This window comes from Lissotriton vulgaris, chromosome 4_1 (genome assembly GCF_964263255.1).
Source record: "Lissotriton vulgaris chromosome 4_1, aLisVul1.2, whole genome shotgun sequence".
In the NCBI taxonomy this organism is placed as follows: Eukaryota; Metazoa; Chordata; class Amphibia; order Caudata; family Salamandridae; genus Lissotriton; species Lissotriton vulgaris.
This window is the reverse complement of record NC_141691.1, coordinates 2,117,079,338-2,117,103,316: the sequence shown is the minus strand read 5'-3', so window position 1 is coordinate 2,117,103,316 and position 23,979 is coordinate 2,117,079,338. Positions and strand designations below refer to the sequence as shown.

Here is a 23,979-nt window from a genome sequence, read left to right as displayed (position 1 = left end):
GGCAGGAGATGATAAAGAGATGTTAAATACAAATTGGGGATTATATAGTGGGAGAAAGGAAGTAACTATGAACAAAGCTAGTATGTAACACCAAAAAGTTGCACAGTATATTTTAAGTCTGACTTCACGTTATAATACATTTGCTACTAGTTTTCAATATACATATAAAAATAAATAATGTGTCAAACAATTTTTGAATTAAGAAATTAAAATTTATTTTTCATTTTGTTTTTCAAAATGTAAAAGAAAATCTAAAAAATCGTGATCATTTTTTTCTTCATTTTTTAGTAGAAAATCTACTGCATCTACACATTGCACAAGTTCATTATTTATTGTGTCGTCGTAGAAATCCATGTCAACTTCTGTCTCAATTTTTTTTTCTGTTTTAGTTTTCATGTTGTTTTGTTGTTCTTCCATTTTCAATTCTGAAAAATGAATTTTTAAAAAATATATCAGTACAGAAAGGGCATTGTTGGGTTTCAGTACAGATAGGCAGTTTGGTTATTTAAACAGTGTTTTTTTCTTTGGCCAGTGTATGGTATCAAATTAGAAGTAGAAATATGAAGAAAATTATCAAATAAACTCTTAGTCAATTCTGAATTATACTATAGAAGTCTAACTCTATCCTTAATTCAGGGCTGACGCTAGGCATGGGCAGCGTGGGCTGCCGCTCATGGTCTCGCACTCAGCCCACCAGCATGGGGCCACGCACTGGTGATGTGTCCTTTTGTTTTCCTGGAGATCTATCATAAAGAAAGGTGTCGCCTGCAATTAAGGTCCATTGGAGGGGGCCCCCTCCTTGGGCCTCCCAAGGATGGTGTCAGGAGGTATAGGGGAGGGAGAAGGAGACGCTCCTTCAATTGCAAGGAGAACATTCACAGACACTGAGGGGGCCCCATTGTCCAGCATTTTTGCGCACCCACAGTTTTAACTTTTAGACCACAATCAATTCTCACACCTATGAAGGTGTGAGAAATGCGTGTGGAGTAAAAGTTAAAACTGTGGGGGTGTCAAAATGCTGGACAATGGGGCCCCCTCAGTGTCTGTGAATGTTCTCCTTGCAAGGGGCCACTTATGTAAATTGGAGGGGGCCTCGCGCACGTTCCTTTTTAGCCCAGCGCCTCGCAAATCCTAGGACTGGCCCTGCCATAACTAAAACAGAGAAGTCTATTTTTTTCTATAAGTATTACAGAGTGATAGAATATAACTGTCAGAAAATGTTTTTCTAATTAGCTTTCAGTACAGAACATACTTCAGTTTTATAAATAATATCTTACCTTTTAAATATAAGTTGAAGTTATCAGTTGATTTTTTGTTGTTATGCACTTCACGAAGTAGTAGTCAAAATGGGTGTGTTTCTCTCTCTTTGTATATACATATTCAGGTACATAACCAATGAAATGTCATGATATAATAGTAGAAATTGAAAGTAATCTTTTAATTGGTTGTCATTTCCAACACTTCCGATATGTTTTGTGAAGTAATTTACCTCAGGGATTTTAGAGAGTTCTACATGCTAAATGGCTAAATGGTATTCCAACAATATTTGTGAAAATGGTAGGGATTGGTATGTAGTATGAGCTAATGTTTAATTGGAGAAAGTGTCTCCAGTTGTTTTTCTGTAAATTACTTTCCCACCTTTTTTGAGCGAGTGCTTGTCAGTGTGTTTCCCGGTACGCTAACTTGCAGCATTACAGGAGTCCTCCATTTTGTGTTTCGGCAGAATTGAGATACAAGATGGAGGGTAAATAATGTTCAGAATGGGTAGACGTATCCTGTCTCCCTAAGTTTTCTGAGGGTCGCTCAGGAGGCTCATATATGTCGTTAAAAAAAATGTTTTTTATCACGTGGTTAGCTGCCGGTACGCGAACTAGTTAGCGTACCGGGAAGCGAATATAGGTGAAAATAAGTGAAAAAAGGTACATTCGAAATTTCAAAAGAGTACACTAAGTTAAGGTAGCTCTGAAAAGAGCTTTTGGGTTTTGTGTATGTTCTAGAAACTTATAAGTAGGAACCAATACACATTCTTAAATTTAGTATGAAAACTTTGTTCCCCTCATCTGAGAAATGCACGCCATCTCCTCTGTAGATATCTTGCATGTAGTAACGCAAGTTATTGTTGTAGATGCAGCCCATTGGCAAATGTAAAAAGGTTTTCACCAATGGTATCAATTGGTGACATTTCAATCCTCTTCGGCCAATCCATTTAATTTCCACATTTTGTAAATTGAGGTTGTGTAAATTTCTGTTATCAGCATACCTGTGAGCCCAGTGGATGTAGCTATGTCCAAGAATCCAGACTGAAAACATGGCTAGAGGAGTTTTTGCTGCAGTCAGATGAAGTGTGGGAATGAAATGGCAGTTGAAATAGTGAAGTTTGTAATGCAAAAAAACTGTGGAGTTTAAGTGCAAATGATTCATTAGCAGTGATTGGTGTATTTCCATTGCTGAAAACAGAAAGTTAGGGTGCATGGATGTGTTCTTTGAAAGATGTAATTTGAATGGTTAATAAAAAATGATGTTATGAAAGATTTCAGTGGATTAGCAGGTGTACTGAGAGTTCAGAGTTCATTTGAAACATTGTTGTGTGAACTTGTGAACATGAGAGGTCTGGCAGGCGGTAGTTGCTATGGAAAAGAGGTAGAAAGGGCAGAGGGGGGAAGGGTGTTGATTTGAAAATAGTGAGGGAAGAGTTTTGATTGGCTGACATGAGAGATATGTGTGATGAATATCAGCGTTTCAGTGCCTTTGTTGGTTCCAGCCTCTGGAGTGCATACCTTTAATTCTGCTAAAGAATAATTGGTGTGTTTCTGAGTCTGTTTTGAATTTCAAAAAGAATTTGTAAAGGTGAGTTATCGTTTATATATTTTAGATAAAGACTAGTATGCTGTTTTGCGTAAATAAGAAAAGCAGCTGTGTATTTAAAATGATGTTTTGCGTCAAGTGTTTTGCATTCTGCTTTCAAAGGTGATTTTGGATTCTTTTACCAATTGTAATTGTAGATAATGTAAATTATTAGTACTGACAAGGTGTGTATGTACATAGGAGCTGTGCTGTGTTTTCAAATTATGATCGGAAAATCGTTTTTAAGGAAAAGGCATGCTTTAAAAAATTATAAGAAACTATGTACTTGTGATGTGACTCCTGCAATGCGTCGCTTTTGCGGAACAGATATATGATGCATTTGTGTTGGTATTGTTACGGTGTATATGTAAAAAATGATGCATAAGTGTTGCACTGGCATTGTAAATACTCTCCTATGTGTGCTTAGCAATTTCAAGTCACTTCCCCCGGGTTCAAGGGCCTTGTGAATACGTCCCCATGTGTGTCTGGTCATTTGAAGTCACTTTCCCCGTAGTGCAAGGCCCTTGTAAATACGCCCCCATGTGTGCCTGAAAAATTTTCATTTTGATTGTTTGAGTTACATAGCCATGTTAAAAGTTATTGAAAAAAAGGTGCAAGTTCCTTAAAAAAACTTTTTCATGTGCATTAGGGCATCTTAAGTCTGTTCCGCATGAATGTAGGTGTATTATTGTTTTACATAAAAGGTTTAAAAACTTTTTTTGAAATCAAATGCATGCACACTTAGGGCCCGATGTAGGTGGTCGTTTCAGGCCATTTACCGACCGGTTACGGCTGATTTCGGCCATTTCCGACCGGTAAATGGCCAATCGGTATGTAGGGGCCTAAATCCAAGGCCACATGTAGGTAAATCTACATTTACAGAATCGGAAAAATTATCGGTTCGGTAAAATACCGAATCGGTAATTTTACCGATTCTGTAAATTTCCTATGTAGGGGGGACTCTTCTGAGTCTCAAAGGCCTTAACGAATCGGTATTTTAGCATGAAATCCAACTTCATGGTAAAATACCGATTTCAGTGTGCATGCACATGTGTGTATGCACACCTATGTCATGTGAAAGGCAGACCTGTCCTTAGGGCAGGTATGCCTGCCACATGGCACCTGTACCTGTTTTGAGGGTGCCAGAGGGTGTCAAAGTGACACCCCCTGCACCCTTGTGAATTCTTTAATTACCGATTCGGTAAATACCGAATCGGTAATGCCTAATCATTCCTATGGGCTTCAAAGCCAATAGTAATGATTAATTGTTTGAGTTACATAGCCATGTTAAAAGAAAATGATGCATAAGTGTTGCAAATACCCTCCTATGTGTGCTTAGCAATTTCAAGTCACTTCCCCCGGGTTCAAGGGCCTTGTAAATACGTCCCCATGTGTGTCTGGTCATTTGAAGTCACTTTCCCCGTGCTGCAAGGCCCTTGTAAATACGCCCCTATGTGTGCTTGTAAAATTTTCATTTTGATTGTTTGAGTTACATAGCCATGTTAAAAGTTATTGAAAAAAAGGTGCATGTATCTTAAAAAAACGTTTTGATGTGTATTAGGGCATTTTAAGTCAGTTCCCCACGAATGTAGGTGTATAATTGTTTTACATAAAAGGTTTAAAAACTTTGTTTGAAATCAAATGCATGCACACTTAGGGCCCGATGTAGGTGGTCGTTTCAGGCCATTTACCGACCGGTTACGGCCGATTTCGGCCGTTTCCGACCGGTAAATGGGCAATCGGTATGTAGGGGCCTAAATCCAAGGCCACATATTTATTTTAAATGATGTTTTGCGTCAAGTGTTTGCATTATGCTTTCAAAGGCGATTTTGCATTTTTTTACCAATTGTAATTGTAGTTAATGTAAAGTATTAGTACTGATAAGGTGTGTATGTACATAGTAGCTGTGCCGTGTTTTCAAATTATGACCAGAAGAGTCCTACCTACATATGGGTGGCTTCAAATCGGTATATTTATCGATGTTTTATTTTACCGATTCGGTAATATATTGCCCCTTACATGACAAATTTTGTTATCTGGTCGGTAACGGCCGAAAATACCGTTTTTCGGTCGTTACCGACCGACCTACATCTGGCCCTTAAAGTCTTAGAGACAGATTTATGATGGTTGTGCGCCTCTTTTGTGCTGTTGGTGCGTCACTTTTGTAATGCAGGAGAGATTTACAAGAAGCACCATGTTGCAAAACAGCAGCCGCGGGTCGAGGAGGGAGTTACGGTGGGGCAGGCATGCGGGGAGGGGGAGGGGCAGGGTGGAGGGACGTAAACACTGGCATATGGATTATTGCAGGTAAGTACACAATTTAATGTGTGTAAAGTTTCATGTGGGCTTTTTTTTGCAGGGTGGGTAGTCATTTGCATGAAAGTCCTGTAATACTATCACTATCACAGTAAAATTAAAAAAAATGTAATGAATCATCTTTATAGCGTTGCTGAATCAAATTCTTACTGTTGATTTACGGTTTGGTATTAGTGGTTAATAGCATTTTTTATTATATTTTACCACAGATTCAACTGCAGATTATTGAGAAATTAGACAATGCCATCTAAAGATAGAATCCGAAAGTCTACGAAACGTCAAAGACAGCAGATTACTACATTTTTGCAGCAGTCCTCTACATTTAAATCACCTCAACGCACGAAGAAAGCTTCGGGTAAGCGAACAAAATCATTTCTTAGAAACATTTGTAGAAACAAAAGTATAACTACAGAACAAGTTTTAGTGCCGAAAAAGAGAGCCAATTTAAATGGAAAGGAAAGGCCCGTCAAAAAAGTTTCTGCTACAGCTGGAGATAACTCTGTGCATGGCAGTAGAAGGGAAAATGTATTCAGGGACATTCGTAGGCGAATGTTCCGTAACAGGGTAATTGTCAATTTGCTAAAACAATTCAAGAAAGGCCAACAGAAAGTGGCATTGTATAAGAAAAAGAAAAATGTAGAGAAAATTATTGATCAGGCTTTCGAAATTAAGCGAAAGTTATTTATTTTGGTAATTAATAGAATTAGGAAACTAAACAAGGTAATCTATGTTTTAAAATCAAATAGTAGATGGAAGAGAGAAGTAAATAGAAGTAATTTTTGTGATGTTTTCTCAGGAGAATGGATGCATAGTTCAAATAGTGAGGCATTTTTTAATGAGGAGAGTTATTTTCAGGACAATGATTTGGTGCATGCAGTTGACACCAGTGGTCGAGCTTATGAGGTGAAAGACGGTCAACCGGTTGAAAAAGAAATACTTGTGTCTGCAGATGCAGAAGAGGCGTTAAGTGATGAGGTTTTAGGGAGACGTCCTAAGGAACCAGTGTACACCTGGAAGTGTAGTTCTATTTGCAGTGTGGACAGGATTCCATCAATTTGCTTTGTGATTTTATACGGACATTTCATAAGAAAAGTGTAAAGCAAAAAATAAAGATGTTGCAAGAATTAGATCCTTGCAGAGTGAGGCAAGTGACAGGTTTGCGTGGTCATTCACTGGCTTGTCTTTCTAGGAGAGTATGCCAGAGTGTATTTCATCATTTCAGGATGCTAGCAGTGCATCATAATAAAGTGAGGAAATTAGTTAGAATGTTGTATTATGCTAAGAGTCCAGCAATTATGCTTAAAAAATTAATCAGAGCTCTTTTGCATGGTTCTGAAGTAGATGTGAAGAATATTTGTCAAGAAATTGAGTTCTGTTACTTTGCTGGTAAAGAGAACAATGTTGATATTGAACCACTAGAAGAAGGTAATGTGGAAGACAGTGTACAGATTTTCAGTACAGATAAGTTTCACAAGGAAATTTCCACGTTTATGGTGAAATCAAGTGAGAGGCCTAATTTCACTTGTGTGTGTTGTCGACGGACTTATTATAAGAATCAGACTAAGTTAGTGGATATATATGCAAAAAGTGATATGGAAAACAATAGTGAATGGAAGGATTTTGCCACATACTTGATGGTAGAAAATTGTTTTGATTTGGGAGCGGACCAACGTATGTGTACTTATTGTTTTAACAAATTAAACCAAAACCAGATGCCTGCTAGAGCGGTTCATAATAATCTGGAATTAGATGACATTCCTTCTGAATTGCAGGATTTAAATACTTATGAATCTATTTTGATTCAAAGTGTCCATCCCTTCCAGGCTATTGTACGAATGGAGCCAAAGACAGGGAAATTGCCTCCATCAGATTTACAGAGAGGATTAAAGGGAAGGGTTGTTTATTTGCCTTTGGATTTGAAGAAAAACATTAATACAATAGGAGTAGAGAAAGTGGAAGAGGAACCTCTGGTTATCATAGTCAATGGTGTTCCGACAAAGAGTAAGAAAATCTGGCAAGATTTAGTGGATGTTAGGAAAGTCAAAAAGGCAACATTGTATTTGATAAAAAACAATAAGTACTACAAGAATGTATGTGTTGCAGAAGAGGAAGTAAGTGATGAAGAGGACAGCGATTTGTGTCCTGGACAAATTGAGAAAGTAGAAGCCTCTAAAAAGGAAGAAATATATGAACATTATAGTGTTCATCCTTTGCATTCCAAGGAAGTCATGGGGAATGCTATTGAGTTGTTTCAAATGAAACAAGCCAAAGGGAGTCCCATTAGTGTTTGGGAGGAAAGTTTGGAAGCTCGATGTTTCCCACAGTTATTTCCCACAGGTCGAGGAGGACGATATGATGAGCGACCTGTTCAAATTCCTGCTTCAGAATACCGGACTTTACGATTGTATACAGAAGATCCTAGGTTTCGACAATGCATTCCCTATTTATTTCATCTACTGTTTGAAAGTGATCTCTCTGGATTGTCTTATGCAGTGAACCACATCTTGAAAAGTGGTGTACAACTGCGAAATATCTCGGCAAGGGACTTTATGGATAAAGTCAATGTGCAAGAAATTATTTTGGATTCTCACCTGATTAATCTCATGGCTTGTCAGCGTGGTACTAATGAGTATTGGTACCGTCGTCATGGTGACTTAAAATGTATGCTGAGGAATTTAGGAACTCCCACATGGTTCCTCACTCTCAGCTGTGCTGATTATGGCTGGGAAGACTTACTTGAATTTCTACGAGAGGTAAATGGAAACATTGAAAATATTGAATTCAAGACACCCGGAGAACTGTGCTCTTTGGATCCAGTGAATGTATGCAGGTACTTTAATCATAGATTTGAAGCTATGATGTCTTTCATCATGAACAAGAAAAATCCACCTCTTGCAGAGGTGTTGGATTTCTTCTGGAGGAAGGAGTATCAAGCAAGAGGTGCTCCTCATATACATATGCTGCAATGGATCAAAGATGCACCCAAATTTGGAACAGGTCCAGATGACTTAGTGATGAGTTTCATAGAACAGTATGCTACATGTGCTGTTTCAAAGACAAACGAAGACAAAAGTCTAAGAGAACAAGTTTTATGGTTTCAAAGCCATCGTTGTGGAAAGTACTGTCGTCGTAAATTCAGAAACAAGGACAAGTACTACACCAAATGTCGTTTTGCATTTCCACGGTCGGTGATATCAAAAGGAAGAGTTAACAATTTGATGTCTTTGCTGCGACATAATGTGACGAGGAAATCACCCAAAAACACATACAATTTGAAAAGAAACGAAGAGTCCAAGTACATCAACGACTACAACCCATGTCCATCCATGTGGAATGCTAACATGGATATACAGTTTGTGGCTGACAACTGTATGGCTGTGGCTCGGTATGTGACGTCTTACATCACCAAAAAAGAAAAGACAGAACTGAAGGATATGTGGGAGGATATTTCCCATGAAAAGAGCCTCAGTAAGAAGTTGTACAGTTTCAGTCTGAAGATGTTGTTGCATCGAGAAATCGGAGCTTACGAATGTTCTGACCGGTTATCTTCAGCAAGTCTCTATGCCAAATCTAGGAGTATCATTTGGGCGAGACTTGGTCTTGCTGCAACACGTAATCGAGTTCTGAAACCTGTACGGGAAATTGAGTATTTGGCGGAGAAGGAGCCAAACAGTATAGATATTTTGAAGACCAACATGTTGGATACATATTATCCAAATAGAAGCAGTCACCTGGAGAATGCTTGTCTGTATGATGTTCTTCAAAATTACGTTTTCAAGAGGAACATCAAAGAAGATATTGATAAAGGAGTGTATGCTGTAATTGGAAGAGAGGGATGTCTGGTCAAGCAAAAAAAATGTCAATTGATAAATCATCGAAAATTGGATTGCGAATCTCCCGAAAGAAAAGAGTTTTTCTATTTAGCTCTTTTGCAACTTTTCAAGCCTTGGCGTGCAGAAGAGGAACTGCTTGGAGATTTCCTCTGTTACAAAGACTCTTTTAATGCAGCCAAGGAGTCCATAGAATGTCCTGTTTTTCCAAAATATCTACAAATGTTGAATGCAGAAATTGAGCAGGAAGCAACAATTGCAGCCGAGATTGCTAGAGACAGTTCTCAGGACAGTCAGAGTTCTGTTTCATTGAGTCAGGATCCACTAGGAGAACCAGTTATTGAAAATGAAGCTGCCACTGCCATGATTGAAGTGGAAAGAGCCATGGCACATGCTCAGAAGGATGCAGTTAACTTAGAAGAATTGGAAAGACAACTCAACGTTGAGCAGAGGAAAATATATGATAAAGTTACCAGCCAAATTGATCATGGATTAAGTCATGAGAAGGAAGAGTGCTCATGTACGTCGTTGAAGCCTGTCCGACTGTACGTGAGTGGAGAAGCAGGAACTGGAAAAAGTTTCCTCATTAAAGCAATTTCATGTTATCTGCAGAAAAGGACTGAATCATCGCTGTCTTGTGTTGTGACCGCTCCAACTGGACTGGCAGCTCATAACATTAAAGGGATTACTTTGCATCGGTTACTGATGCTGCCAGTGGAGCATGATAACAAATTACAATACCACAAGTTATCTGGAGATGCTTGTTGTGAAGTATCTAGAGTCCTGAAGAAGATGAAACTTCTTATCATTGACGAAGTAAGCATGGTTTCAAATGTCATGCTAGCTTTTGTGCATTTGAGAATGCAGGAAGTTCTTAAAACAGATTATGATGTGTTATTCGGTGGCAAACACATCATTGTTTTTGGTGATCTTCTGCAGCTGACACCAGTGAAAGGACAACCAGTGTTTAAACTGCTTACACATGAAGATACCAAGAAGTGCCTAGAGAGCATTGGCAACGTTAACATATGGTTAAACTTCAGTTATGCTGAGCTGCGTGAAAATATGCGTCAGGCGAAGGACGAAGATTACAAGAATATTCTGCAAGATGTTAGAATCGGGAAAGTGACTGAGCGTGGTAAAGAAGCTTTACATGCACGCTTACTGTCAAATTTATATACAGAAAAAGACGTTTTGCCAGAGGATATTTTTCAGAAAATTACTGAGAAGAAATCTGGAATATGTTGATGCCAACTCTTGCAGAATGTTCCATCTTCAACAACAAAATGTTGAAATTAGAGAAACAAGACATTGTAAAACTTGAAGCTATTGACAAAATAGAGCATATGGGAGCAACAATTATTTTGTCAGAGAATTTGAAATCTAAATTGGATTCATTAGAGAAAACTATATCTAAAACTGCGGGTTTTGAAAAGACTTTGAATGTATGCTTAAATTGCCGAATCATTTTGAGAAGAAATTTACATGTTGAAAGAGGTCTAGTAAATGGATCAATGGGTAATGTTGTTGATTTTGAGAAATACAGAAGTAGAGATGGAATTGAATTTTTAAAAATTAAATTTGATGGCATTGAGGAAGTACAGCTAATTGGTCGTTGCTCTGCTAGGTTTTTGCTTGTTAAAGACTTATATGTTCGCCGTAAGCAGTTTCCTGTTTGCTTGGCATATGCGGTGACAATCCATAAATCGCAAGGTTTAAGTGTAGACACTGCTTTGGTGAATATTGGCAGTTCTGTGTTCAAGGAGGGTATGGCTTATGTAGCATTGTCACGAGTCAGAACTTTATCGGGATTGTACTTGATTGACTGTGATGTCACACACATTTGTGCGGATCTAGATTGTGTTAAGGAATACAATAGGTTAAGAAGAGAGTATGCGCCACATTTGCCTCAATATCCTTTGTTTGAGAAACGTGTGGTAGGCCGGAAACGAAGAAATATCAGTAATAGTAGGGAGGTTGATGCAAAAAGACCAAAAGTCGATGAATCCAAAAGTGGAAGCAGGAATAAAATGAATTCTGTTGAAAATGTTGTTGGTTTTAAATTTGAAAATAGTTCTGGTGTCAACTGCTATGCTAATGTAGTTGATAATGTTCTCTTTTCACTAGAGACTTTCAAAGAACAGATTGTGATCAATTTGGAACAAAGTTTATGCTGTTTGTTGAATTCTGTGTTAGAGAAATGTAGTGCTGATAAAACGAGAGTAGAAAGTGTGTCTGAAATTCGTTTTCTGTTAGACGAATGTTCAGGTCAAACAGAATTCTCTGAAAATATTCAGCAGGATTGTCAGGAGTTTTTAATGTATATGCTTGATGTATTGCAAGATGAAGGTGTAGATGTAGATTATCTATTTGGCCTTTCTTATCAATGGCAACATGACTGCGAGAACTGCAGGCTATCAAGTACTATTAGTGTAGACTCAGAAAGATTTATATATTTAACTTTGCCTGACAGTAAATCAGTATCCTTCAATAAGCTAGTAAAGGCAGCCGATCAAAATATGGAGTGCAGCAAATGTAAGTCTGGAATGCTGTCCACGTTAATTTTACGAAGTTATGGCCAGTATGTCATTTTAATGTTCCAACAATGTAGGCCTGATGGAACTAAATTGACAACTTTAATTAATAATTTTGTGGCTTCACAGTTGTCAATATCTGAAGGACTTTTAAAACTACTGCAATTATATTTCATAATGGTCCTTCAACTAATTCAGGACATTATACAGCTTATTTGAAATCTGGAAACGGTTGGTCATTCTGCAAGGATTCTGTTTTAACTTTCCAAAAAAGATTGCCTTTCCACCTTCAAAATTCTTACCTGGTGTTCTTACAACCAACATTTTTGGAAAAAAGCTTGGGATTTGTTCAGAGGAATTTCAAGATGTTCTAATGGCTCCTACTCTATATGGCCTTGTGGATAATTGTAGTACAGAGCGAAAACTGTTTGTTTTTATAAGCAAAGTCAAGTAGCAGATCAAAATAAGGAGTAGAGGAAATGTAAGTCTGCAATGCTGTCCACGTTATTTATGGAAACTCATGGATGAAATGTCATTTTACAATTTCAACTACATAAACTGGAAGAAAATAAGTTGTCTAGTCTAATTAAAAATGTTTTGGCTACATAGTTATCGATTTCAGGAAGAACATTTGCAACTGCAGCTATTATATAATATACTGGTCCTTTGACAACATCTGGATATTACACAGCTTATTTAAAATTTATAAAATGGCTAGTCTTTCAGCAAACATTACTAATTGACTATGAAGCAATGTTGCCTTTTGACTTGTTTTTTGAATCAGAATTTAGGGTAGGTAATTGGACTATAATGATTCTAGGTGTTGCTGTAATTTAGTGTGCTGTTTCAAATTGCTTTGTATGTCTCAGTTTTCTTAAAACAATTGATTTTATCTTTCAGAAAGTGGCGGGCAGAAAATAGTAACAGCACAACAAAGTATAAGCTGTTCATAGGATATCCTTTGACGTCATAGAAAGTAAGTTACTTTGGAGAAGTTCCTATTTCTGCTTATTTATATTATTTGGGTTTTTTAAACACAATCATTTTGATTGTGGTTTTTTTCCCCGCTGTTATATGATGAATACCTTCAACTCACTGTTTTCAGTGAAATTTGATATTTTCTGATAACAGCAAAAATAAACCATTTAATATGTTTAATTAATTTTCTACTTTGAATTGTGATTTCTAATATATATATGGATTGGTGTGGCTCACTGGTTAGAGGTGGCAGACCCGGAAGCAGAGGTCAACCCGGGACCATGGTTCGATTCCTGACGTGGCAGGGTTTTGGGCCATGGTCAGCGGTCTCGATAATTCTCGCCTCGGTGCCTACTCCAACCATGGGTCCCACTCAGCAACTCTGGGCAATAGCTTGCTTAATCTTTACTAACGGCCCCATCAGCGCCGGGGATGCCTGGCTTCACCTTGGGGATGCCCAGGAGGGATCATCTCTCAGGGAAAGCCAGGATGGGTTCCCCAGCGGTATACAGCGCTGGGACGCCTCTTTGCTGGGGCAGCTGTGCGCTTTACAAGTATACCACATTTAACATTTAACATTCATTTTGTCTCATGCTCACACTTTTTTTACCACCTTCTATTAATTTACATTTTTTTGTTCTTTCTTACACAGATTAAAAGTATAAAAAAGATAATTTAGTACGGTAATGACAATTAAAAGGTAAGTGTTTAGTACTCTTTACGTTACATGTCTATCAGATTTAACTTTTATTAGTTCCACTGCTTCTTTTCTTTAACCCTTAGTTTCCTGTCTTTGCTACTTCCTTCATTTCTTTTTCTTTTACTTACTTATACTACTCTTTTCACTTCTTCTATCAGTCCCTCTTTCAACAGTAACTGTGTGTTACTCCCTCTATTTGTCTTTCTTTTCACATTACTCTTTGTTTATTTATTCGTCTTTTTTTAAAAAATATTTTTTTTAGTTTGCTCCCGGTTCGCGTACCCGATTGCTAACCGGGAAGCGAATCAAAAGAAATAGAGGATGCTAGAGTGCTAAACATTCTAGCAATTTTTTTAAAAAGGGAAGGTAGTTCTGAAAAGAACTTTTTTTCATTCTTTTTGATGTTCTTTATTTTTTTTGTGTTTTTTTTGAGGAAGGGGAAACAAAAATGATTCACTTCAAAGGGCTCAACAGGAGCAACAAAAAAAAAAAGTTACTTTCTTGGACGTTTTGGACATTGATGATTTTCAAATGATGTATTTATTAAAGTAATACTCATCTCTCTGCATGAAATTAATTTTCCACATGCTAGACATGTAAATCTCATCTGCCCAAAGTTCTTTTGGAGATTTGGGACCGTTTCTCTTGCCTCTGACTCACTTATTGCTAAGTCATTGGTGGATATTTTAGCCGGTCGGGGGTTATCCATCAGATCTTGAAGTTGTGCTTTAGAATAATTAAGAGGGTGCCACCTCTCCATGTGCCGATGCTTGGTATGATTACCATAGCTATATTTTTTTTCGGTCCCTCTCGAGAGTTTTTTTTTGCAGATGAGGCAGGTAACGTATCTGGCATTAACTTTCTTTTCATGAGAAGGATGAGAAAAAAATTGCCAGATGAAATTCACTTTGATATGGGACGTTCTTTGCATTTCTTTCAGAAAGCCACTTGTCCCTTGCTCCTGTTCCTCGTCTTCCTCTTCTTCTTCCTGGTCGAAGATGACCTGGCTAGTCGGTCCTGTCTTCTTTGATGGTGGTGGAGGTGGTGGAGATCCACCAGCTGCAGCTAATACAAATGCCATGTCTTAGCAAACAAAAACAGGTCTTTCTCTCATAAAAATGAAAGTCGGAGTGAGGAAAAAAGGTGGGACTTTCATCATTTGAGAAAAGAAAATGTTCTAAACCAATGAAAAGTGTTTATTTTACGTCATATGCTCAAGCGTTCCATCATTAGGAAACTAAAAGTAAAATGAACCAATGAAAAGTTTTATAAACAAGTCACATGACCTGTTATGCTTACGTTCCGCGTTCCGCGCTGCGCCTTGGATCGATTCCGAGCCTTTACGTTTCGCGCCTTGGTTCGCGTTCCAGAACGCTTCCGGGTGCGCTAATGCAGAACGTCTTAAGGGACATTACGTAGTAACGCGATATGTTGCGTTTACGGGACGCATCGCGATGTGCCTTTCTAACGCGGTATTTGCACTAACGGAACGTTTACCGTTTCGCGGATCGGCAGCGAAACAAGAAAAAATAATTTAAACTATAATATAAATTGAATTTAAAAAATATAATACAAATATATATAAAATATATTTATGAATTAGAATAAGAACATATGTTACAGCTATAGATATTTGCTATTAAAAAACCATTGAAATTCACTGAAAAAACCATAGGTTATAGACCATATATAGTTAGGAATTAGCATTTACAAAACCTTGAAAATTCACTGAAAAAACCATAGGTTATAGACCATATATAGTTAGGGATTAGCATTTACAAAACATTATTTTACTCGCATAAAACCATTGAAATTCGCATATATAGTTAGTTGCGCTAACTATATATCGCGCACCCGCAATCCACTGCTGATGATGTCACATATTACATCATTCATGACATGGTCAGTGACATCACTGATGACATCACTGATGACATCTCAAATGACATCACTGATGACATTACTGATGACATCTCAAATGACATCAATGATGACATCAATGATGACATCTTAAATGACATCACTGATGACATCACTGATGACATCTCATTTGACATTACTGATCACATCACTGATGACATCATTCATGTGATTATACGATGAACCTCTTCAGACTCTGATATAACCTTAGATACACTCAGTGTAAACAGACACTCACAGACTGTCACTCATCCATGGAGTTACTCACACACCTAGTCAGTCATGCAAAGAATCAATCACACCTCCATTCCCTCAACTATACAGTTATACACACCTTACTTATTCAAACATATACTAACACATATTTACTCTCTTATACAATCCCTGATACAAGTTCACAATGATCCATACAGCCACTCACACATTCACTGGCCCTTATGCACAGTAATTTATATATGTGAACTCTCACATGTACTGTGTTTTACATATGTACTTACTTTGACATGTAGCAATGAGATATCCATTCACTCACCAATACACTCGTACACAGTCAACCACCCATACAGCTGTTTCCACATGCAGTTTTGAACCCATAGATCTAGTGAATCAACTGTTCACACATGTATGCACAGAGTCACACACCTCCCAGCCACCCCCACACACACACTCACTCTCCCATAGAAATACTTGGACAACCAATCAATAACCCATACAGTTACTCATATAGCTACTGATTAACACATGCAGCACTTCATAGAACAACAGATATAATGATGCACAAATTAAGACAGTTTAGTCACTAACCCATGCACTCAGTGAGACACATTTAATCACTCTCTCATACAGTCAGTCATGCACCATCTAAATCCTTCATCCAGACACTTATACATCCACTCATTCTTCAATATGTAAGACATATTTTAACTTTACAGAAACATACAGTCACTGGATGTTGTCATCAGTGATGTCACTGACCATGTCATGAATGATGTAATATGTGACATCATCAGCAGTGGATTGCAGGTGCGCGATATATAGTTAGCGCAACTAACTATATATGCGAATTTCAATGGTTTTATGCGAGTAAAATAAGGTTTTGTAAATGCTAATCCCTAACTAAATATGGTCTATAACCTATGGTTTTTTCAGTGAATTTTCAAGGTTTTGTAAATGCTAATTCCTAACTATATATGGTCTATAACCTATGGTTTTTTCAGTGAATATATATATATATATATATTTTTTTTTTTTTTGTTCCCTTTTTCAACTTTTATTTTTATTCTATTCTTTCTCTTTAGGTTCTCTTTAGATTTAATAAATTACATAATTGTTCACAGAAACAGAGAAGCAGTTTCTAGATACTATCCTGAGCGGGGGTCGATGTAGCTAACCAACTTCCAACATCCCAAGTAACTCATCTGCCTCGAGGGGTGAACGGATATTGTACATTTTATTATTATACATTACCCTCAAAAAAGCAGGGAACTTCATCTGGACCGTGGCCCCAGCCGCCCTAAACTTATCCATTCTCTGCCCCAGCTCCCATTGACATTCTAGGGTAGATTTAGAAAGATCTGATCTGACTTCAAAAGAAAAGTCTGGAGCCTTAAGTGATTTAAACTGCAATGACAAATTCAAAATGTTTTCTTTCAAAGTATACGTGAGAAAGTTCACAAGTATCTTCCTTGGTTTGATTCTGCCTGGGTTGAGGAGAAAGGGGTCTTTATGTACCCTCTGAATGTCGTTAACCAATAGCTCGGTTGCCTCATCTAAGTTTAGGGAATGCTTCAATAACGTGACCACAAAGTTTCTGATGTCTCCACCCTCTTTCCCCTCCGGGACTTTCAGAAGCCGAAGATTGTTCCTCCTTGAATAATTCTCCAAAGATTCAACCCTCTCTTTCAAAACATCCCCTTCCATGTGTAAAGTTTGAATCTTGGTTTCCGCTACCTCCAAATTTGCTTTTAACTACCCCACCGATCCCTCCAACTCCTCCGTTCTCTCGAACAGTCCATCTACCTTCTTCTCGAGGGTTTCACACGCAAATCTGATATTGTTCTGATTTGCTTTTGAAACCGCAAAATCACTCCTTATTTCTTCCCTCATAGATGTTAAGAGAGCTTCAAGTGAACCACTGGCCCCTTGCTTATCCCCGGACTCTCCTGGCACCCCCTTGCTGACCTTAGGCCCACGGTTGTCTGATGTAACCTTGAGTCTGGTAGCCTCCATATCCTGGGCAGAGTTAGGCACACTTGCAAGAGGGGGTGAAAGTACAGGGGAGGACATGGAAGGGGGCAAGAGAGAATCCAAATGTACTGGATGAGCTATAGGCACTGTAGGTACTATATTTACCCTATTTGCGTCCTCAGACCCCCAGGGGAAGTCGGGATTATTTCCAAAACTTGCGGCAGCACTTTAAAGTAAGAGCGAAGGGACGGGGTAATACGAGCTGCCTTGCCTTGTAGAAGCTTGCCTTTGCCCCTTTTCTTGTTATTATACACCTTAGACTAGGCTTCACCCCCTAAATCATCCGCCACTGGGCCAGGCTCGGTCTCAACTTCGATGCCACCCTCTAAATTTGACTCCTGGGCTGACTTGCTTTTCCCCTGTTCTCTAGCTAGAGCTCCTGGGTTGGGCGTCGTCTTTCGTGCCCTTTCCCTGCCCTTTGTCCTTGCCCTTTGGTTCCACCCTAAATAATTTTCTGTGATCTGGATCCAGGTGAGACGCTTGGCGAGGGGTTTTCTTTTTTTTATGACTCAAATGAATATGATCTGAAAGGTTGCTATGTTTCAGCGATGGTAGGGGTGTTTTCACTTATGGCTTTTGCATCAATACCAACAGAACATTTAAAAGTACAGAATCTCTAGCTCCATCACCAGAGACGAAAAACAGAAGCGACGTCAGACTCATATTGGCTCAAATCCTTCATTTGAGAATTTGGAAAACCCCCCTTTATACACATCATGCCATCACTGCCCCACAGCACTGCCCCGGTAAACCAGCAGGGATGCTCAAGCACGCGCCTCTTTTAGGACAGGTGGTCCTTCAGCACTGAAGTGACGCACATCAATCCCCAATCTTTGTGGAGCTCCTAGGGTGAATCCCAATATATGCATGGGCAGATAGTCAGGAGATGAGTACATGAGCTGTGGTACCCACCAGCCCAGGGTCTAGGACCTGAACATACAGGAAGAATATGACCAAAGCATGTCACTTTTTAGGTAGGAGAATCTTTCTAACCAGTTATTTGATGCTGAGTTGTCAAAATTTGGTCATGCTAGAAGTAGCAGTGGGACAACTTAGGTAAAAACTCCAGCCCTGGAGTCAACTCAATTCGACTTTACTGAGAAGACCTCCGCTAAAGTGTGTATGACCTGCAGTCACAACGAATAATGTCTGCTTGCAAGATCCCAGGGAAGCAAAGGGAGCATGGCAGAGGTCAGACTTGCTCTGGTAAGAAATTGAGCAAAGTTTTTCAAACTTCTGTTTTACAATTTGCAGATGTTCACAAATATGCATGTCATGCAATTCGGAACAAGAACCTTTGCTTTCTGCAATATTTCTGCCCTATACACTAAAGATAGTTCCCCCCAAAATAGGATTTTATGACATTGCTCTTGAAATTACTTTAAATCCCTGCTTTTTTTTTATTTGTACATTTTCTTCTTGTTTGTGCTTTTTCCCATTAAACCAGACTTCATACTTTTCCATTCAAGTGTTTTATATGTTGTTTACGTGTGCACTCTGACTCGCGAGCTCACAATATCTGGGAGACAAAATATCAAAACAAATATCAACATGTAAGTAAGTCTAGATTTTCTATCTCTCTATCTTTGTACCTCCTCATCTGTGTTCCTACTTAACACCTTGGCTGCTAGAGGTTTTCCCCCCGGTGCTGTATTCCCAGATTTACCATTGTTCATGACGAGCTCAGCTCGTCATCAGCACAGCTCAACCGTGCCTCATGACGAGCTGAGCTCGTCATGAGCATCGAAGGGGTTAATACATATAACTTCAAGGTACATAGGTGTGGATTTAGAAATAGTGAATCTCTACTTCTCTGTATGCACTTACTTTTCAATATTTTGTCCCATGATATTCTGCAGTTGATTTTCTTGTATCTAGATATTTTTGTTGGCAATATTCAGCAGTACTACACAGTGGCATAACAAAACTTGAGAGGGCCACTCTGCAAATGACATAGGGAGGTCCCAGCCCTCCCCCCGGACCCAGTCCGGAGTTCTTAGGCCAGGGGTCTGCGGCCCTTGCACAGTGCCAGAAGGGACCCTCCAAGAGTGGGCTAGTGTTCCGCCACTGGTACAAACCGATGCTTCCTTGCCATCCATTCTATCCAAAGGAGTCATATGCTTGCCCAAAGCCACTGAAAGAGGTGAGTTGTTACAGCAGAAGAAAGTTTCATGTGAAGCAGCAAAAAAAAAAGTGGGAATCTGCACGGAAGCAATTATGTATAATTCCTGTTATTCCGCTGCCCACAGAGTTTCTGGTATTATGGGTAAGTGTTCAATTAGCATCCTATTTAGACATGTTTTAATTCAACTGCTCAATAACTTCAGAAGGGAGAGGGCAAAAAATAACTAATCCGGGGGCATATTTACTAGGAAATGTCAGAGCGCAGAGCTGCACCAAATATGTCAGCGCCGCGCTCCGACATTTCCAATACGCAGGCATTTCCTACAATACAGCGCACCGCAGTGTTTTCCCTAGTACTGGTGCTAAAATAAGCTGCCTAGCGCCAAAGCAGGCACCCTTGCACTATAGCGCAAGGGTGCCTGTGTTGTACGGAATGATTGTTTATGTGCAGGAAGGTATCCCTTCCTGCCCATCAACAATCCATAATGGCTATTTCTGCAGCACACATAGAAGAAGCAAATCCTCATTATTTAATAATCGTTTATGTGCAGGAAGGAACACCTTCCTGCACATAAAAAATCATTATTGGCTTTTTGCTCGGTGCAAAAGTTCGTCTGCAAGTCCTTAAGAGGTGAGAGGTTATCAAGTTTGAGCTAGTGAGGACCAGCAGAGGTAGGCAGATGTGTGCTGAATATCAAGGGATGTGTGTGCTCTGTCTGTTCTGTGTTCCTTGAAATTCATTATCATGACTGTATTGTTATCTGGCTGATTCGGAAATGTATTTTTGCATACCTAATAATCCTGAAAGAATTCTTAGATTTTGAAGAAAAAACATGGGGAATGATCTCACTGGCTTCTCTTTCTCTAAAGGTTCCGCTTTCCAACAACATCTACGGACTCATTGCCCCAAGTGGAGGTATTGGATTTGGTTTAGGTAATGCTCGCATATCACACAGTAAAACTGCACTTGCTGGGGTCATCAAATGTAATTACTAAGTTCTTCACAGAAAGAAAAGCCTGGTTATAAGAAACACATAACAACTATAAATAATCAAGGCTATGTTTATTTATCTAGTCATGCCAACCCAGATGTGTAAGTCGTTGTTAAAAAACTCATCAACCACCCAGTTCAGGTCACAGGCCCATCAGCCAATCGACTTCAAATGGGCTGATCAATTATAATAAAGAAAAAGTGTGAGGTGGATCAGGAAGTACCTCACATAAGAACCATCCATGGTGCTGCTGGTTGGTACTCATCAGTTTGCTCACTCTGTTATCATCTGCAATTTTTTCAAGAAAAATCAGTTAATCTAACTCATAATCTAATGTGGTGAAAAGGTGAATACATAAAGGTGACATCTATCCTCCATCTACACCTCGTAATGTGAAAAAAGAGTGAACTGAACTCTCCAGGCATTGAAATGGAGACATGAACATCTATCCCACATAATATTTTAACTTTGAACTAGTGTTCACACTCACTTAAAAAGACAGCATGTATAGACCATTTTAACCTGAACGGCCGACATGTTTCATAGCACTTAAAATTTGCGGCAATTCAATCAGGGAATGGGGATACATCTCTTTGAGAAGTTGGCCTGGCATAAGCTGTCCACTGTTCTAGTGGGTACCTTACACCAGTCCAAACGACCCTTATTGATGAAAGGTTAAACTCAACCTTATAGAAAGCTATCAAAGTGGTAGCTGTGGAGAGCAGCCTTCAGGCAGAGTCTTGAAGGAATGTAAAGCAGCTTGTTTTACCAGTCTATAAACTTGTGAAAGGCCAAATGAAAGGAGAACCACACCAGGTACATAAATAAAATATATGTATTTATTCCGAACACATCCCTCTAGTTTCTTTTTGAGGCTACAGGCAAAAGTACATTCAGCAAACTTAATAGCACACAGTAAATTTGCACAATGTACGTTCAGCTCTAGGGGCGTACCAAACCATATATCACTAAAGTGGAATAAGAACCATGACTGACATAGACACAAGGCCTAGAGCCTTTAGAACCGCTGGGGCCACCAGGAACCACCCACAGGGGACCCACGGGGGACACATGCAGTGCCTAAACACAGCCGCAAATCACCATTAACTTCTATGGGGAAAGTCGTTTTTGGAAAATTAAAGACACTTAGAAGAGGACATGTAGCAAACCCCTTTAGAACTAAGAGGTTCTAGAGTCAACACCCACGGGAGCTCTGGAGTATTTGAGATACCTCACCCAGTGGAACCGGGTGCCTGCTGTTTAGGAATCTGGCCAAGGAGAAAAGAAGAACATCTGCAATTTTCACGCATTGCTTGCTTGCGGAGCGCATCGTCGACAGTGCGAGAGAATTCCCATCACCGCGAAGATCATCGCAGCGTGTTGCCGCTGCAAGAACGGACGCATCGTTTGCTTGTGGAGCGCATTGCCCCGGTGGGGGAAGACTCCTGTTGCTGAGAGTATCGTCGCAGAGCCTGTCATAGCTGGGTGAGATCGCCACACTGTTTGCTTGCGAACCGCATCATATTGCTGCGAACATCGTCGCAGAGACATCCCATCGAGGGTCCGTGAGAGTGCACATCATCGGCGCACCGGAGATCGTCGCCGCCCCAAAGATCGTCGCATCATGCCTGTGTGAGATGCTAACTACCAAACCTGCGCACTGGAATCCATACAAGGTATCACATCCCTCCCCATACAGACCGGATTTGTCGCAACACGCCGGCTACGTGCAGCGGGGCTGTCGCATCGCCTCCTCAGGGTCTCAGGAGTGACGCAACACTTGTTTTTCAGCGCTGCAGCTTCCACCTGGAACTTTTGTCGCATCTACAGGTACTTTGGGCTAAATGTGATGCAACTGTGGAATATTTTGACGCAAACACTAGAACTCTTTTAAAAGACTTACTCTTAAACTGTGTATGTTCAGTTTTTGTCGTTTGGTCTTGTGTAGTTTAGATAAAAATACCTTATTTTTCTAAACTGGTGTGGAGTCCGTCTCTGGTGTTTTCACTGTGTTACTGTGAGTGTTGATACAAATACTTTACACATTGCCTTTGATAAGCCTGTCTGCTCGTGCCAAGCTATCAAGGGGGTGAGCAGGGGTTATCTAAAGAGTGTTTCACCCTTGCCCTGACTAGAAGGAAGGGTCCCTATTTGAACATTGATACCTTCCTCTGCCAAATAGAGACCCCCAGATCTAATAAATACATTACTATTATGCCTTATATTTCTATGGCGCTAGTGGGTAACCTTATTTTCTAGCTATTCTTGGGATTCCAGGGCATGAGGAATCAGAGCGAGAAGATTTGTTAAAGACAATTACATAAGAACAAGCCTCCAGAGGGAGATGGATCGTATGGCCAGGTACTGTTCTGTAGGCTGGCCAATGGCATTTCTAATTGCCTGCAGCCAAGTCACTCAGTTTCTCCTCCTGTGGTCCCTGGAATAAATAGTCCCCTCACCAAACGCAGGATGGGTGCTGGGATGGTGACAAGAAAGGCCATTGGTTTGGGTCGCCCCCACTGGATGCCTCAATTTGACTTCTTTAACAATACCTGGATATGAAGTTGTAGGGTTCTTGGTCACAGGGATTTGTGGGTTGCCCCAGTGGCAGCACTGCCCTCCTTTCCCCAGAGTTCCCCTAACAACTTTCAATTGAGTCTAATTGAGTTGAGTCTAGTCTGGATAGGACATACCCTGCTGCCTAAAATAGAGGAAAATATGGAACACAGAAACCCCACGAGGGCAGCCTGACTGGTTGGCATGGATCCTGTTCTTGCACCATTTGAGGACATAACAGAAGGCTGGGCACTCTTACTCATCACTTGAATTTGGCAGTTATTTTTGGCACTTAGGTGCAGGAACACAGCCACATGGTGGGATTGGTAAGACTAAGCTAGCTGACTGCAAATGCTGGGGGATCAACATCAGAATGTTCATTCAGGGAACCGTCAGCAGCCAGCACCAAAGCCAAGATGGAATAGTGCTGCTCTGCTTCCACAGTGAGTGACAGTCGTCTTTCTCCCAAATTAGTCACCTTGGATATTGCCCACACCACACGAGCTAGAAAAGCATTGATTGTCGTAGTGGCTGAATTATAGGAACTTGAGCATGGGGTAGGCCAAGGTGTCTTGGATATCTTTGATACGGTAGTCCCAATTTTACGCTTCCCCATTTTTGCACAAAAACACATAGGGGCAGATTTACAAGCCCCTTACGCCACTTTTGCGTCACTTTTAACATGGGAAAAGTGACGCAAAAGTGGCTTTTAAATCTGCCCCATAGTACTCACTACAACTCACAGATACCCAGTGCCTAATAATAATGCTTTGTAATAATGACAGGGCACCAAAGACACAGGTGTAAATAGAGGGTATGTTGAGCCGATCTCTTCTCTCAAGGCTCTGATGAGTCATTTATGAAGGTTAGCAGCTAGCAGTTAGACTAATGGGACCTAGTTCCATTAGTTCCTAGAACCCAATAGTTTGGTTGTAGTT

General features: G+C 39.8%; 1 protein-coding gene across 4 annotated transcripts in view; it reads left to right on the top strand.

The window, feature by feature from the left end:
* The window catches only part of LOC147725156 (chromaffin granule amine transporter-like), a 273,571-nt gene that overhangs the window by 240,502 nt on the left and 9,090 nt on the right, over positions 1-23,979 (top strand). For 2 of the 4 annotated variants that reach the window (XM_086967125.1, XM_086967124.1), the window contains exon 2: positions 20,364-20,427. The exons of the other annotated variants lie outside the window; for them this stretch is intronic. In XM_086967125.1, the coding sequence (XP_086823251.1) occupies positions 20,364-20,427 (64 nt within the window). The remainder of the gene's footprint in view (positions 1-20,363; positions 20,428-23,979) is intronic. 4 annotated transcript variants of the gene reach the window in all.